The sequence below is a fragment of the Natrix helvetica genome, assembly GCF_964273705.1.
Source record: "Natrix helvetica genome assembly, chromosome: 2".
NCBI lineage: Eukaryota > Metazoa > Chordata > Lepidosauria > Squamata > Natricidae > Natrix > Natrix helvetica.
The window spans coordinates 150,496,542-150,512,747 of record NC_138552.1 but is presented as its reverse complement, the minus strand read 5'-3'; the positions used below and the strand labels follow the sequence as shown (position 1 = coordinate 150,512,747).

Genomic DNA, 16,206 nt, shown 5'->3' with positions numbered 1-16,206 from the left:
AAAGTAAATATAGGGGTGAAAATGAAGTGTATATTTCAAATGCTACAGTCGGATTTGGCAGCCTGGAACAAAAGTTGGATTGGGGGGTGGGGCGGTAGGATGCTCCCCAGTCCTTCTCCCATTTTACACTGAAAAGCTCAGAAAAGACAGATCAGGAACCCCACTTTCTCTCATTTCTTTTTCTAAATGCCCACTTTCCAATTCTCTTTCCTCTTTTGTCTATGGAGATTCTCAGTCAAACAGGTCATGGTTGTCTCAGAGGTGTCTTTTCAAAAGGCAACTGGATTATATATATTTTTCTTTTTCCCTTGAGGAAAAAGACATTTCGCTTTTCATTCAAGGAGCTTCATCAGTTCTGGCTGGATGTGGGGGAATGGAAGGGTTAGTCCTTGCCCTTCCATTCCCCATCACCTACCACCCTCCAGCCAGAACTGATGAAGCTTCTTGGATGAAAAAGGAAACATCTTCTTCCTCAAGAGAAAAAAACCATAGTCCAGTTACCTTTTGAAAAAGCACCTTTGAGTTTTCCCCCTTTTCTTCTTCTTCCTTGCATCTGGATGAAAGGTTAGAAGTATGAAGCTGTGTATTTTATTGAGGGCTTGCGGATTAAGAAAAATGCAGAACGCACAGGTCTATTATTAAGAAATAGGTTTGCCGCTCCTCATTGGGACATTGTTTCTCAGAATCCATCTGTTTTCTCATCAGGCTCCTTAATAATATCCTGGTCGCCAAGAATTAAATAATTCAACTTTGCTGTATCCATAGACATCCATTCCTAATCATGCTGGTGCCAAAACTACAAGAAATGGGTTGCCACATTGTAATGCACATTTAACCTCCCCCCCCCCCCCCATTGCAGGTTTTCATTTTTATGTATGTATTACATACACTTCAGCATAATCCATCTCACCTAAGTAACTCTGGGTGGTTTACAATAGCATAATAAAACAATATAAAACCCAAATAAAAGCACAGCTAAAAACAGAATTAAAAACAAGTTAAAGCTTATAAGTTAAAAGTTAAAAAAATACTTTTCAAATTTTAAAACATAAAATTCAGAAGGCTAAAAAGATTAATGAGGCAACAGGAATATTCTCAAGCCACCAGCCACCCCCAAGATTACATCATACTCTTAGATCCCCATGCTAATTGGAAGAGCCAGTTCTTAATTCTTTTCTGGAAAAGCAGGAGAGGGGAGGGGGCTTGCCTTATCTCTGGGGGCAAGATTTTCCAAAGGGAAAAGGTAACTGCAGAGATGCCTCATAATAGCAAGTTTTTTGCCCTGAGATTTAAACCCACTTTTCTATTAACTAGGGACACGGTGGCTCAGTGGCTAAGACGCTGAGCTTGTCGATCAGAAAGGTTGGCAGTTCGGTGGTTTGAATCCTAGCGCTGCGTAATGGAGTGAGCTCCTGTTACTCGTCCCAGCTTCTGCCAACCTAGCAGTTTGAAAGCATGTAAAAATGCAAGTAGAAAAATAGGAACCATTTTTGGTGGGAAGGTAACAGCGTTCTGTGCGCCTTTGGCGTTTAGTCATGCCGGCCACATGACCACGGAGACGTCTTCGGACAGCGTTAGTTCTTCAGCTTTGAAACGGAGATGAGCACCGCCCCCTAGAGTCGGGAACGACTAGCACATATGTGCAAGGGGAACCTTTATCTTTTCTATTAACTACATTCTTTTATAGAAGAAGCTTGAAAGTCTGATGGGGAAGCTCATCTGATGAGAGAATAGAATTATGTGTGAGATTAGTGTGTTATAAAAATGAATGCAACACATGCTGAACCCCATGGACAAAGAGAGAATAGGTCTGAAGCTATGCCAATGAGCTCAGCATTTGTATTATAGTTGCAGAGAAGCAGATTGTTAGTGGAATTGTTATTTGATCAACATTTGCAAGAAATGCTGGTACATCTTGCTAGGCAGCAGAAACCAGCCAGCACTGCTTCTGACCAGTGTAGCAGGGAAGGGGCAAGAGTTTTCAGGGTCTCTTGTTTCCATGCAGTTTTATTACTTATTTACACAAGGAGGCAGAGTATTTTTCCATGTCACTTTGAAGCAGCCCGTGGCATTCTGATGCTCTCTTGCCCGTCCATTCTTGGAGCGGTTTCCATCTCGGATGGCACACGCTCCTTGCAAACCTATTTTTAAATGCTCAGCAAAGTTAAAATTGTATAGAATAAAGATGAGAATCCTGGGAAATTCGTGTAAAGACTTAATATTTCAAAAGCAAATTAATGTCCATTTTTAGGTATGTTTATTCTGAAGGAAGCATTTTGGACTTTTCCAATTCTGCTATATCAGTTACATGCCCAAACACATACCTGAAGGAGTATCTGTGGGTCCCATGGGCTTCAGCAGTGCTTCCTCCATTCGTGGTTGCTTGGAGGCTACAGTTTAATGCAACTTACATATAACACACTCTGATTCCAGGTTTACTTTTTCCTCTTCCTGGACAAGCCACACCTTATTTTCTTGACACCCAGTAGCTGTTGGGAAACAAAGTTTGTAACATAGAGAAATGACTAGGACTGAATCGTTAGCCCATCAATCAGAATTGGGTAAAAAATAACAGAAGATCATGCACATAGAATTTTTTAAAAAGCTTATCTTCTTATTTTTAGTACCAGAATTCAACAGGCCCTTAATACAGTGAACTAAGCACACTTTACAAAATAGCTGGTTACCTTTGTTCTTATTGAAACTTCCTGTTCATCTATCACTGATCTCTCTTTTGTCCATTTCTGTCTACACCTTGGTTCTCACCTTAGGGTCTGGAAAAGCTATGGTTTTTACTATCTACTGTAGCTGTAAAGTTATTTCATGAATTAATTTGAACTAAAATGTTACCCTTTTGTTCTTTTATGAAGCGTAATAAAGAAAATATCCCAGTATATTGGAGAAGTTTTAGAAGATTCAAAAGATAAAGTACAGGAAAACCTACTGGCTAATGGAGGTAGGCCTTAAAATCATGGATATATTGTTGTGTTTCAATATAATTCATTGTTTTCATTCAGTTTCCAGTAAGAACCGCTGAAATTAATATGCTCGTTTATTAGGAAATTAGATGGTGCTTCTAGTTTTAGAAAATATGCTTGTAGCTTGCATTTTTCATTAGCTTTAGGACAATTTTCTGTCACTCTATATGCTGTGAGTTATGGATAAAATGATTTTTTTCTTCTTCACTGCTTATATGGCTTAAAATTTGTGGTTGTTTTACAAGAAGTCCTGATTTCCAGAGAGGTGGCTATTACTCTACAATTCCATTAAGTTCTATTCTATATATCACAAAGTATTTAATTATTTCTAATGATACAGAGAAGCCCTTAATGGCAGTCAGCACTGAAACACTTAGCACAAGGAAAAGTAAATGTAACAGATAAGGAACAAGGAAACCAACTCAGGCTAAAATGACACTTTAAACTGCAATGTCTTGAGAACATTGCACTTGTCACAGGCTAAAGTGAGATGCAAATTGCCCCAAAGTCAGCTTTAGTTCATACCTACGTACACGAGCTTTTGTGCAATCTGCCGAAAACCACCTTTAACGAACTGTTGAAATGTCTATTGATAGCATAAACCCAGAATGGAATTCTGGTTTTTGGCAGACATCTTGTGCCAAGCGATAACTTTATTTTTTAAAGGGTATTTTTGAAGATCAATAATTGCACTTACTGTATTTCAGGCGCAAAGGACAAAATGAAATGTCTAAAGGGTATGTTGCATTTGGGTGGCAATGTGTCTTGGCCAGCATGCACTAAGTGTGTTTAATAATGGAGACGAGCCAACATCTGGTTGTAGGGGTACAGTGATCAGGTTACGAAGGATTTCTCTAGTAACAACCCCGTAGCTTGATCACCATCTCCCTATGACTCAGATTACTGCAGGTTTGCATCCTTTATACTACTGTTGATTTTTCCTTTCCTTCAGTCTTTTTTCTTTCTTTTTAACTTACTCTGTCTGCATGCATAGAGAAAGGAACTGTAGGGACTATGGGAGTGTGTGAAACTTTTTGCATGCGTCTGTTTTCTTATGATCAATTATCTCACGGGTGTTCTTCAGCGTGCAGAACTGCAGTTTTTACTGAATATTACTTCAGGTTACCAGATCTAAACTGTAAAAACTCAGAAGTGAGTTTAATGGCAGCAAATATCGCTTGCCGCTGCCATCTAGTGGGTATTTAGATTTTGCAGCCCCGGTTTGGTACAAGGTAGTCCTCGACTTACGACCACAATAGAACCCAAAGTTTATGTTACTACGTGAGAAATTTGTTACATGAATTTTGCCCCGTTTTGCAACTTTTCTTGCCACTTTTGTTAAGGAAATCATTGCAGTTAAGCTAGAAACACGGTTGTTAAGTGAATCTGGCTTCCCCATTGATTTTGCTTGTCAGAAGGGGATCATGTGACCCTGAGACATTGTAACCATCATGAATATGAATCAGTTGTCAAGCATCCGAATGTAAATCACATGACTATGGAGATGCTGCAACAATCGTAAGTGTAAAAAATGGTCATAAATCATTTTTTTCCAGGGCCCTTGTAACCTTGGCAACTTTAAGACTTCAACACCCAGAATTCCTCTGGAAATGAAAGCCCACAAGTCTTAAAGTTGCCAAGGTTGGACATCTTTAGTTTAAGGGAAAGGAAAGGGCCAGCCAGTTAGCCCTATGCACAATTTAACACCGGGCTGTGCACTTAGGAATTTTACAAACATTTTTGGAAGGAGTCCCATTTGCTTCTTGTATGTTCCTACTGAGCTGCCTCATACATATTTTATTGAAGAAGGCTAAAGATGAAGCCTGTTGATTTCAGGTCTCCAAGTCCTTAATCCTTGTGCGCGTTAGATTTTCGACACCCAGGAAATATAAGAAGGTAAGGTGACTCTTTCTAGGAGAAGCATCACTCTAGAGAAAGACTTAGAGATATCAGAAGGGAGACAGTCTGACACCACAAAGATAGAGGATTGTTGTAAGAAGCATACCACCCACCAAGGAAGAGGTCCCCACACCTACTTATGTACCAGTCAGTCAGTCATTTCCTTGGATCACCTGGATTTGCATTGTGTACGTATCCAAATGGGTTGTGAATTTTTAGTCCCATAGGTTTCTTGCAGACATACCATCTCACATACAAGGCTCTCTAAACGTGAAGAAGGTTTCACCTAAGAATTTCTTTTTGTGTGTTATTAAGGCCTTGCTAAGAACGACACAAAGTTGCTGGGATGTCTAGAAGCATCCTCAAATGTTCTTTCTCCTGTTTTTTCAGCTCTAACTATGTATGTGTTTGTCCATTTATTTGTTCTGGCACTCATGTGTTATTTAAAATGTGGTTTTAAAAAAGTACCTTGCCCCCTCTTGACCATTTCTACCCCCCCCTGCAGTGTCTCCATACTACTTTTGACATCATAGTAAAGGTTACTTGAACAGTTTTTAGGTGGACAAAACTGGCTCAAAAGACCAACCCAAACCAGGAGAGGGCTAAAGTTACAAAAGCAGTTTTTAAAAAAAGAAAAAAAGTCAGGGGACTTTATGATTCCCTAGCCAATATGCACTACATCTTTCAGGCCCCCAGATCTTGCTGATTGTGGCTGTGAAGCATTTCAGTTCAGTAACACATTGTGTGGGCCATGGATTGTCTAACCCTGCCCTAAATTAAAGCTAACTAGGTATTACTTTTAATCAAAAATTTTACTTTCTTATTTGCTAACTATATTGACAAGATGAGGCCTAAGATAAATATACTCCTCTTCATGAAATTAATTGGGTAAATCCTTATTTTTAAATGGTAAAGAATTGGCATAGGGGAGCTTGAGATGTGGATAAGCATCTAGAAAAGGGAATAAATACAGGTGGCAATCCTTCCTAATTTATATCCTAAATGCAAGCTAGTCTGGATGCAGGTTTTCATGAGAAAAGACTCCTTGTTTCTTAGAATAATTCTTATACACGTGCAGCTCACTGGATTTACTTTTATCGTTTCAGTTGACTTGATTAGTTATTTAACAAAGTTTGAATGGGACATGGCTAAGTATCCAATAAAACAGCCCCTGAAGAACATTTCAGAAGGATTAGCAAAGGTAATCACTGTTTTCCCTCCTGTATTGAGAAGCACCCTTATAAAAGCTCATTCCCTGGAATGATAATAAAGTGCTGTTAATTAAAGTGTATTTAATTACTGAGGACAGCTTTCTCAGGAACCAGTAATGGATACGATGGATACTGACTCACTTTGAAATTGATCAGAAAGCAAACCTGGCCCTTTTTCCACATTGTCCAATTTTAGCATTATGTAAATATCTTCTTCCACATCTTTCTCCCCTCAAAGTTATTCTTGTCTGAGAGGAAAAATAAAAATGTAATATCTACATCATCCTAAGAAGTATCTCCTGTGACTTAAGGAGACAATTTAGTTTATAAATTTCTTTCTTTCTTTCTTTCTTTCTTTCTTTCTTTCTTTCTTTCTTTCTTCTTTCTTTCTTTTTCTTTCTTTCTTTCTCTTTTTTCTTTCTCTTTTTTCTTTCTTTTTATCTATCTATCTATCTATCTATCATCTATCTATCTATCTATCTATCTATCTATCTATCTATCTATCTATCTATCTAGTCTGTCTTAGAAGCCGTCACAAGTCTCACACAGCAGCTTTCAACAGAGAGAAGGCATTTATTTCTGTATCTGTAAATCTGAATTACAAGTGTGTATTTAATGAGGGATTTCGCCCTAGTACAAGGAAGGATTTTCTTCAGGACCATAACAGCGCAAGAATAAATCAATTTTCTCCTTTCGTTCCCCATCCAACTGTTGTTATGAGAGAAAGATAGCTGTATCTATTTAAGCTGACCCTAAAATGGAAAATAAGTTTAGTTTTGGCCCCTTTGGCAAGTCTAATAACAGAATCTATATTCTCTATAGACTTTTTAATGTATGGAATTATCTCAACTTTAAAATGGATGCAGAGTTCATGTTGCTCAACTGGATTTCCTCTTTACATTTAGCAAATTACACAGATCGAAGCAGACATGAAAAGCCGAGCTGCTGTCTACAACAACATCAAAGGAAATCTTCAGAATCTGGAAAGAAAAACGGTGTATGTGTTTAGATAGGTTTTAATGAATTGCGTTTTCTGTATGCCTTGGCATATTGACTTCCTGTGATAATGTCTTAACATGTTAGCTGCATTGGGAATATAATAATACAGACAAGTAATATGGCTTAATCAGGAAGTAGGGTTTTTTTTGTGCTTTTGGGTCAATATTGATGACTTCTAGCCTCTCTGGACAAGTCAGCAAGTTGTCATTTTCTGCTTCCTAAGGCTAAGAAAGGGTGATTGGCCTAGGATGGCTTCATGCCTAATTTGGGACTAAAATTTACAGTCTCCCGGTTTCTAGCCTAGGGCCTTAACCATTACACCAAATCGCCTTTCTAATCAGCTCTTTAGTGGATCTGCATTAATTAATCTGTTTAAAGCAGGGGTCAGCAGCCTGCGGCTCTGGAGCTGCATGTGGCTGTTTCATCCCTCTGTTGCGGTTCCCTGTTGCCGGTTGGCTCCACAATTGATAGGGCTTTCAGTTAGGACAGGTAGAGGAAAAAGGATGTCGTGCTAGGAGGAGACTCTATGGTGGGGGGAACCGGACTTCCAGTCGTCTCCAGAATTGAACGGGGAGGGCTTCCATTTAGGACCTTTGTGGCTCTTTGAGTGTTTAAAGATTGCCGACCCCTGGTTTAAACAGAGTAAACAAAAGTGCCCATTTCCTCTAAGCTTACCATAATATAATGGATTTGCTTTAAGGTTGTCCCAAAATTCCCAGACAACATTTTCTTTCTAATCATCCAATTAAGCATCTATTTAACACTTAGAAAGTATCAGTGGTAGGTAAATACTCTATTGATTTTTTTCTGACTTTTTTTTTCTCCCCAGAGGAAATCTTTTGACCCGTACATTAACGGATATAGTGAACAAAGAAGACTTTGTATTGAATTCCGAATATCTCATCACTCTACTTGTTGTCGTTCCTAAGTAAGGAAAATTTGGGTTTCCTATGGATGGGCTTAATAATTAATTATTGTAATACTTTTTTAGAGAAAATTCTCTGTATACATTATATGCCAGTTTTGCCAGGAAAATTTTGAATGCAATGAATTGATAGAAAGTCCTCTACTAACCAAAGAGTTAATGGAAAAGGACAAGGTTTGAGAGTTTATTGCCTGTAATAAAATCCTCAGCTTAGCTCTGCTCGAATTCACACTGTGAATGTATTTACAGGTAGTCTTTGTGTAATGACTGCCCTGTTTAGTGACCATTTGAAGTTATGATGACACTGAAACAGTAACGTTATCAGTGGCCCTTGCTCTTGCAACCATAGCAGCCATTCCTGTGGCCACATGATCAAAATTTGGGCATTTTGCATTGTCAGACATTTGTGACCGTTGCAGTCACACAATCACCATTTGCCTGTATCATAACCGGCTTCTGAGAAGCAGAGTCGATGGAGAAGCTGGCAGTGAAATTGCAAGTTGTGGTCATGTGGCGTTTCACTTAACAATCGTTAACAACCATGGCAGACAGAAGTGAGATCATAAGCCTGTTGCAGTCACAAGTCTCATTTAATGACTGCATCGCTTAGTAATGAAGTTGCTGTGCTTGTTAAGTGATGTATTGCAAATATCGTAAATTCCACATGAGAGATTCAAAGTGCAGGTAGTCCACAGCTTACAACAGTTAGTTTAGCAATAGCAATAGCACTTAGACTTGTATACTGCTTCACAGGGCTTTTACAGCCCCTCTCTAAGTGGTTTACAGAGTCAGTTTATTGCCCCCAACAGTCTGGGTCCTCATTTTACCCACCTTGGAAGGGTTGAAGGTTGGGTCAACCTTGAACCTGGTGACATTCGAACTGCCAAATTGCAGGCAGCTGTCAGTCAGCAGAAGTAGCCTGCAATACTGCACTCTAACCACTATGCCACCATGGCTCATTAGTGCCATTTAGTGACCGAGGTTACAGCAGCAGTGAAAAAAGTGACTCATGAACATTTTTCACACTTAAAACAGTTGTAGCATCGTCATGGTCATGTGATCTAAATTCAGACGCTTGGCAACTGACTCTTATTTATGACGGTTGCAGTATCCCAGGATCATGTGATCAACTTTTGAGAGCTTCTGAGAAACAAAGCCAACAAGGGAGCCTGATTCAATTAAGAGCCATGTTACTAATTTAACTGTAGCGATTCATTTAACAACTGCAATGGAACGCAGTTGCCAAAAAAAATGAGGCGAAATTCACTTATCAGCCGCCTTTCCTTAGCAACAGAAATTTTGAGTTCCATTGCGGTTGTAAGTCGAGGACTACCTGTACCATGTTGCTTGCAATGAGGACTTCTTTATTTTTCAAAAACTGTAGACGCTGCTTTTTCTTTGCAAAATAAATCCAAGGATGTTACACGCATAGAACATCTTTTGTTCATGCTTATTCAAAAGTAAAACGCATGGAAAGAACTGGCTATTCATTAACCTCACTTCCTCTCTGTCATCATATTTCTAGTTGCTTGAGGTAGATTTAGAGAAATGGAGGTGAAGGGGGGGGGAGGAGCATGATGGAATCCTTGTAGATAAGTTTCAAAATGCAGTCCTTCACTTATGACACACCCAAAAAAGGAGACTTCAAAGTTCTGACTGTCAGGCCACCGCTCCCTGTTTATATGACTGAACTTCGGGTGCTTGGAATACGATTGCCATTTGCAATTCCCCACAATCACATGGCCACATTTTATCAGAACCTGACACTTCCGGGTTTTACCAAAACTGCACAAAACCAAGCTCTGGTTCGCTTAATGACCATGGGGATCACTTCACAACTGCCACTCTTGCTTAACGATCACTGCAAAAAAAAAAGTCACAATAATTTTACTATCACATATATACTATGTACATATATATATATATACTATCACAATATATTACCGTAATGGGTCTGTTGCAGTCATATGTAGAGGACTTCCTGTGCACGTGAGACTGGATTCTAACTGCAAGGGCCTCGTATGGAAACTTCAGTATCAACCCTAAATTTTCACCTCTCAAATCTTGGGGCCTGCACCATGCTTGAATTCACTTTTGTCAACATAGTTGGGAAGACTATTTCGGGAGTGCAATTCAAGCCTCTTAACATCAGCTATTTACTCTGGAAACTGGTTGATCCCTAAAAAATATGGAATGGGGATCGGGCAACCAGTGTTCTCCAGATTTTTCTGGGCTCCAACAAAAGTATAAAAGGTGCAACTCAAGAAGCCCAGTGCTCTCCCATTGAAGATTAACTGGGGCCTAAAATTTTAGGTTTTTTTAAAAAAATAAGTTTTGGTTATGAGGTAAAATGCATCACTCGCAGAGATTGAATAGTACCGTGTTTCCCCGAAAATAAGACATGGTCTTATTTTCTTTTGGCCTTATTTTCGGGGAGGTCTTATTATTTTGGGGGTGCAGGAGGCAGCGAGTGTGGTCGCCTCATGGCTGCTGCTGTGTTGCAATATTTTCAGGAAGGGCTTATTTTGGGGAAGGGCTTATTTTAGCGCATGCGCTCAAATGTCCGATTGTCCGGGAGGTCTTATTTTCGTGGAAACAGAGTATGTTTCAGCCACTTCTGGAATTTTGCACAGGAGAGGCTGCCTAGAGCCTCAAGTTGATGGAAATTGAACATTCTTGTCATACAGGATTTATTTCCTTGTGGTCTTCCCCCCCCCCCATCCCCCACTTATCAACTTGGCACTAAGATTTTCTGAATTTCGGTACAGAGAAGTTACAATCTTTGTACTTAAGGTAGAAGTTTATACACAGACGCTGTAGAAAATCTGTCTTGTTGCAGAACAAGCTATGTGCAATGGCAAAAAACCTATGAATCACTCTCAGATATGGTGGTCCCTCGCTCTACAAAGTAAGTACAATTTTTGGACTGTATCGTTTCTCTTAACAGATTTCAACTTTTTGCTCAGAATCATTGGAAGCAGTCAGGTAGCACACAAGTATGAATATTGCAAGGGACTCTTGAAAGAACTTAAATGAGATTAGGTACTGATGAGTCTCTTCTTCTGCTAGGAATTTCGAAAAAGAAAGAATTTGGATTGTGGCAAATTGTGAAAAGAAATATCTCTTGTTCTTATTTTAAAAAGTATTAAATATTAATACTATCTCATTGCATAAAGCTTTAAAGGGTGCTGGGGGAGGTTGGATTAAAGCTGCTGGGCTTTAACTTTTTGAGATTTCTTCTTATATAACAAGGTTGCTTTTTATTGGCAAGGAGAGGAGAGAAGGGGAGGGGACAAGGAGAGAGGAGGAGAGGGGAGAAGGGGAGGAAGAGGAGGAGAGATGGGGAGGGGAGGAGATGAAGAGGAGGGGAGGAGAGGAAGAATGGAGAAGGGAGGTGGAAGAGAGAAGAGGAAGTAGAGGAGGGCAGGGGAGGAGAGGAGGAAGGGGAGGGGAGGAGAGGAGGAGAGATGGGGAGGGGAGGAGATGAAGAGGAGGGGAGGAGAGGAAGAATGGAGAAGGGAGGTGGAAGAGAGAAGAGGAAGTAGAAGAGGGCAGGGGAGGAGAGGAGAGGAGGAAGGGGAGAGGAGGAGAGACGGGGAGGGGAGAGAGGAGAGGAGGGGAGGAGGAATGGAGAGGGGAGGGGGAGGAGAGAAGAGCAGAAGAAGGAGGGGAAGGGAAGAGGGAAGGGGAGGAGGGGAAGGGAAGGGGAACATAGGTAGCAATTTTTGGAATGTGTGTTCAGTTGTTTTTTGAAGACCCAGTTCCTTCTGTTAATCAGATGAACTTGGTGGTGGTGGTAAATGTAAAGGTAAAAAACAACAAATTTGTGTAACAATAGAGTATGCATCACAATATTATTGTGTAGATTAAGAAACTGCTGAGGAAAATTGAATCTGAGAATTACTATTTACAGTCAGTTATAATTATTAACAATCATAATTACACCCTCATTGTTGTTAATTGCTTTGCACCTGTCATGGAAAAGCAGGATAGGCTTTTGAATAACTGGACCAACACATTTGATTCTTCCAGGATGATCGCTGAAGACACAGAGGGAGGGCTCTTCACAGTCACCCTGTTCCGAAAAGTGATTGATGACTTTAAGACCAAAGCCAGAGAGAACAAGTACTGCTTTCTTTCTACTTTTGTGCCAAAACCAGAATAGTTCAGGCTCTTTCCCTTGCTCTGTAATGAAACAAGACACATCCGTGCAGTAATTTATCAGAGCTCTTGAATAATTTGCACAGGGCTGGATCCAGGGATGGGTCTGTTTCCATCAACAGAACAGAAGTGGTGGCAGCAAATTCTTCTCTGCTCTCCATGAATCTTGAAGATGTAGGGCAGGGGTGTCCAAACTTGGCAACTTTAAGACTTGTGGACTTCAACTCCCAGAATTCTGGGAGTTGAAGTCCACAAGTCTTAAAGCTGCCAAGTTTGGACACCCCTGATGTAGGGAATGTCTACTATATGGATGGACTTCTATTTATCTTACATTAAGGACAAACCATTCATGTATGTTTTAACCAGATTTTTAAACCTGTTTTAAGAATATTTTCATAAAATGAATATCCGGGTCAACACTGAAGAGATAGAAAAGAGAGGAAAATGGTTTTAAAACATCAATCTTAGCCAAATATTTTCAATGAACATAAATGAGGAATGCATGACAAATAAAACAGTCTTAAATGCCATGGCTTTTTAAACAATCTGATCACTTTCAAATGTTTGATGCTTATATTATTCAAGGTATCAAACCTTGAATAATCCTAAACTTTGAACAGGAACTCAGTTATATGAAACAACCCCTTCTGTAGAATCACATTACCGTATTTTTCGGAGTATAAGACACACCGGAGTATAAGATGCACCCAGGTGTTGAAGAGGCATTTTTTTAAAAAAAGTAGGTAGGTAGATAGAGGGATAGAGAGGGAAAGAAAGAGAGAGAAATACAGTAGGTAGGTAGGGAGAGAGAGAGAGTAGTTAGGTAGGTAGGTAGGTAGGTAGGTAGATAAAGGGGGGGGAGGAGAGAGAGAGAAATATAGTAGGGAGGGAGGTAGAGAGATAGAAAGAGAGAGAGAAATACAGTAGATTGGTAGGGAGAGAGAGAGAAAGTAGGTAGGTTGGTAGGTAGAGGGATAGAGAAAAATAGAGAGAGAGAAATATAGTACGTAGGGGAAGAGAGAGAGAGAGTAGGTAGGTAGGTATATAGGTAGATAGAGGGAGAGAGAGAGAGAAATACAGTAGGTAGGGAGAGAGAGAGAGAAAGTAGGCAGGTAGATGTTTCCAGGTGTATTTATCCATGTGCTGGAGAAGGAAAGTGCTGACAACCTGTAGCACCTAAAACTTTGCTTCTGCTGGCACAGCACTTGATCAATGCAATTCTCATCAACCACTCTTAACTACAGCTTTCCAAAAGGGGGGAAAAAGTTTTTGCACTCTGCAAACCTCCCCAAAATGGCCTGTTTTTTGCGAAAATGGGCCTGTTTATTTTTTTAAAAAAGGCATGAATAGCCTTCGGGGGGCTTGCAGAGTGCTCCTGGGGGGTGGCCCCCCCAAAACAAGCAGAAAACGACCTGTTTGCGCGAAAATGGGCCATTTTGTTGTCAAAAAGAATTGCATGCATAGCCTTATGGAGGGTTATAGAGTGCTCCTGGGGGCTGGGGGGGGGAGTTTTTTGCTCATTTCTGCCCTCCCCAGTCCCCAGGAGCTGTCTGAAAGCCTCCATAAGGCTATGCATGGCCATTTTGGTGAAGGGATGGGGCTTCAGGAGGCAAAAAATATTGTATTCAGTGTATAAGACGCACCCAGATTTTCAGCCTCTTTTTAGAGGAAAAAAGATGCATCTTATACTCTGAAAAATACAGTAGTTACAAACAGAACTTTTGCTAGTAATGCCATCACTGTTGCAGATTTCCATATGATGCTAAGGGAAAGAAGAGTTGCCTTCTGTGTACTGTATGAGATCTCCCTCTCAGCTAGGTTTTGATTACAGGTAGTCCTCAACTTATGAAGATCACTTAGTGACTGTTCAAAATTACAATGGACCTCCCTGAGGACACTTGTTACCCTGAAGTTCTGACAGTCGTCCCTACAATCATGTGACTACATGTTGGGCCCTTAGCAACCAGCCTGCATTCATGGCTCTTTTTGACATTCGGTAGTCACATGACTGCTTTTTACAATTTTGCTGAAAACGGGCTTCTGGTTTTCAGTGGAGCCAGCCCATTGTAAGCTATTAGTTCCCTTAATGACTATGGCATTCGCTTAACAGCGGCCATGGAAATTGGGCCACCACATGGGTGACCTGTTTTACGACTCAAGACCGTGATGGGAAGTCTCCATTACTATCATAATCATCGAGGACTATCTGGTATCTGTGGGAGAACACACTCTGCTTAGGCACACAGTAAAAGTGTACGAATGCCTGTTTGAACCCGCAATTCTCATGCAAATACGTTTTGGATTGCTGCCTAAGGAGGCATCCATTGGGAGAGACATCCAAAAAGATATTGGGGAGTTATCGCAAAAGAAAGGTTGGGGACCACTGTGATAAAAGGAATGAGGCTTCAATTGGGCCTGTCTTCTGGCCTTTTGATGACCCCACCCCCCGCCTCCAATAGTGCCTCTGTAACCTAAATCAGGGGTCTCCAACCTTTTGGACCTCAGGGACTACTAAATTCATAATTTTAAATCCCGCAGACAACTAATATGATCCGCTTAATGACCAGCTGGGTGGGCGTGGCTAGGTGGTCATGTGACTGGATGGATGTGGCCAACTTGATGTCACCCATGTCGAGGGGCGCCTCACCAACCTCTACTCGTCACCCGCTCTAGCCACTCCTCGCCTGCCCACCCGGGCTCCTTAGGGCCCTAATAGGAAGCAGTTGTTGGAGCTAAGCAACCACCACAAGAAAGAGTTGGCAAAATAGCTGGCTCATTTCAAATTGGATCTGACTGAGAAGGAAGCTCAGGAGAAACATCTCACTGAAGACTATGAGCATAGGCTCATAGAGGGAAGACCTGTGGGATTGCAAGGCCTGGTACCGGACCCTGGAGGCTCAGCGGACTGAGATGGTCAGGCAGTTCCAGGCCATGATGCAGTCCCACTGGAACAAGGCCCTCCGGCTCTTCACCACCAGCAGCGCTTCCCTCTAGCCTTCGCCCAAAGCCCCGCACCAGGAGGCTGAAGCAGACCCCATGTCAGAATTTCTGCCGTGCTGCCACCTGCACAAAAAGACCCCAAAGGGGGAGACTCTCTGTAGCAACCCAAGCGTTCATTGCACATATCCGGCCCAGGGGGTGTAATTTGAGGACTCCTGATTTAGTGTAATATTTAAAAAGCAAATAATTTTTCTGCAGACCACCAACATTTTCTCATGGACCACCAGTGGTCCACAAACCACCAATTGGTGGTTGCTGGCCTAAATCATCACTTATTTTGACTGAATTGGAACCACTGGCTAACCAAACAAACAGGATGGCTGTTAAATTCAGAGAGGAAGGATAGAATATACAGCAAAATAAGAAATCCTTCATAACTTCAGCTAATGAGTCAGTTTTTCCAGTCTGATGCATCGCAGGGGCTCACAGAGCTGAAAATAAAGCAAGCTTATTAAGGATGACAAGAGCTCCTAAAAGCTTTGGAAATTGGTCTAATATGATTTACTCCCACATGGCCAAAACGTACCTTGTTTCCAGTGGTGGGTTTCAAATTTTTTTAGAACCTCTTCTGTAGGTGTGGCCTGCTTTGTGGGAGTGACTTGCCAGCCATGTGACCATGTGGGAGTGGCTTGCTGGCCATCTGACTGGGTGGGAGTGGCTTGCCAGGCATGTGACTGGGTGGGCATGGCCAACTTGTAAAATGTGGTGAAACTCACTTAACAATGCTCTTGCTTAGCACCAAAATGTTGGCTTAGAAACTCTGGCATTAGAAGCACGCAAGTCTTAAAGCTGTCAAGTTACAAGACCCTTGCACCCCTAACCCTTTAGACAAAAAATCTCCAGGGGTGTTCAAACTTGACAGCTTTAAGACTTGTGGACTTCAACTCCAGCATTCCTCCTCCAGTCATGTTGGCTCAGGAACTCTGGCATTGAAGTGTGTAAGTCTTAAAGCTGTTAAGTTACAAGACCCTTGCACCCCTAACCCTTTAGAAAAAAAACACCAGGGGTATTCAAACTTGATAGCTTTAAGACT

The 16,206-nt window shown here is 41.1% G+C and overlaps 1 protein-coding gene across 5 annotated transcripts in view; it reads left to right on the top strand.

Moving 5' to 3' along the window:
• Positions 1–16,206, top strand: part of ATP6V1C2 (ATPase H+ transporting V1 subunit C2) — a 33,113-nt gene that overhangs the window by 8,214 nt on the left and 8,693 nt on the right. For 4 of the 5 annotated variants that reach the window (XM_081943251.1, XM_081943249.1, XM_081943247.1 and 1 more), the window contains 7 exons: positions 2,871–2,956; positions 3,686–3,715; positions 5,984–6,078; positions 6,994–7,085; positions 7,917–8,015; positions 10,852–10,920; positions 12,045–12,137. In XM_081943251.1, the coding sequence (XP_081799377.1) occupies positions 2,871–2,956; positions 3,686–3,715; positions 5,984–6,078; positions 6,994–7,085; positions 7,917–8,015; positions 10,852–10,920; positions 12,045–12,137 (564 nt within the window). The remainder of the gene's footprint in view (positions 1–2,870; positions 2,957–3,685; positions 3,716–5,983; positions 6,079–6,993; positions 7,086–7,916; positions 8,016–10,851; positions 10,921–12,044; positions 12,138–16,206) is intronic. The other variant, XM_081943250.1, reaches the window with a different exon arrangement.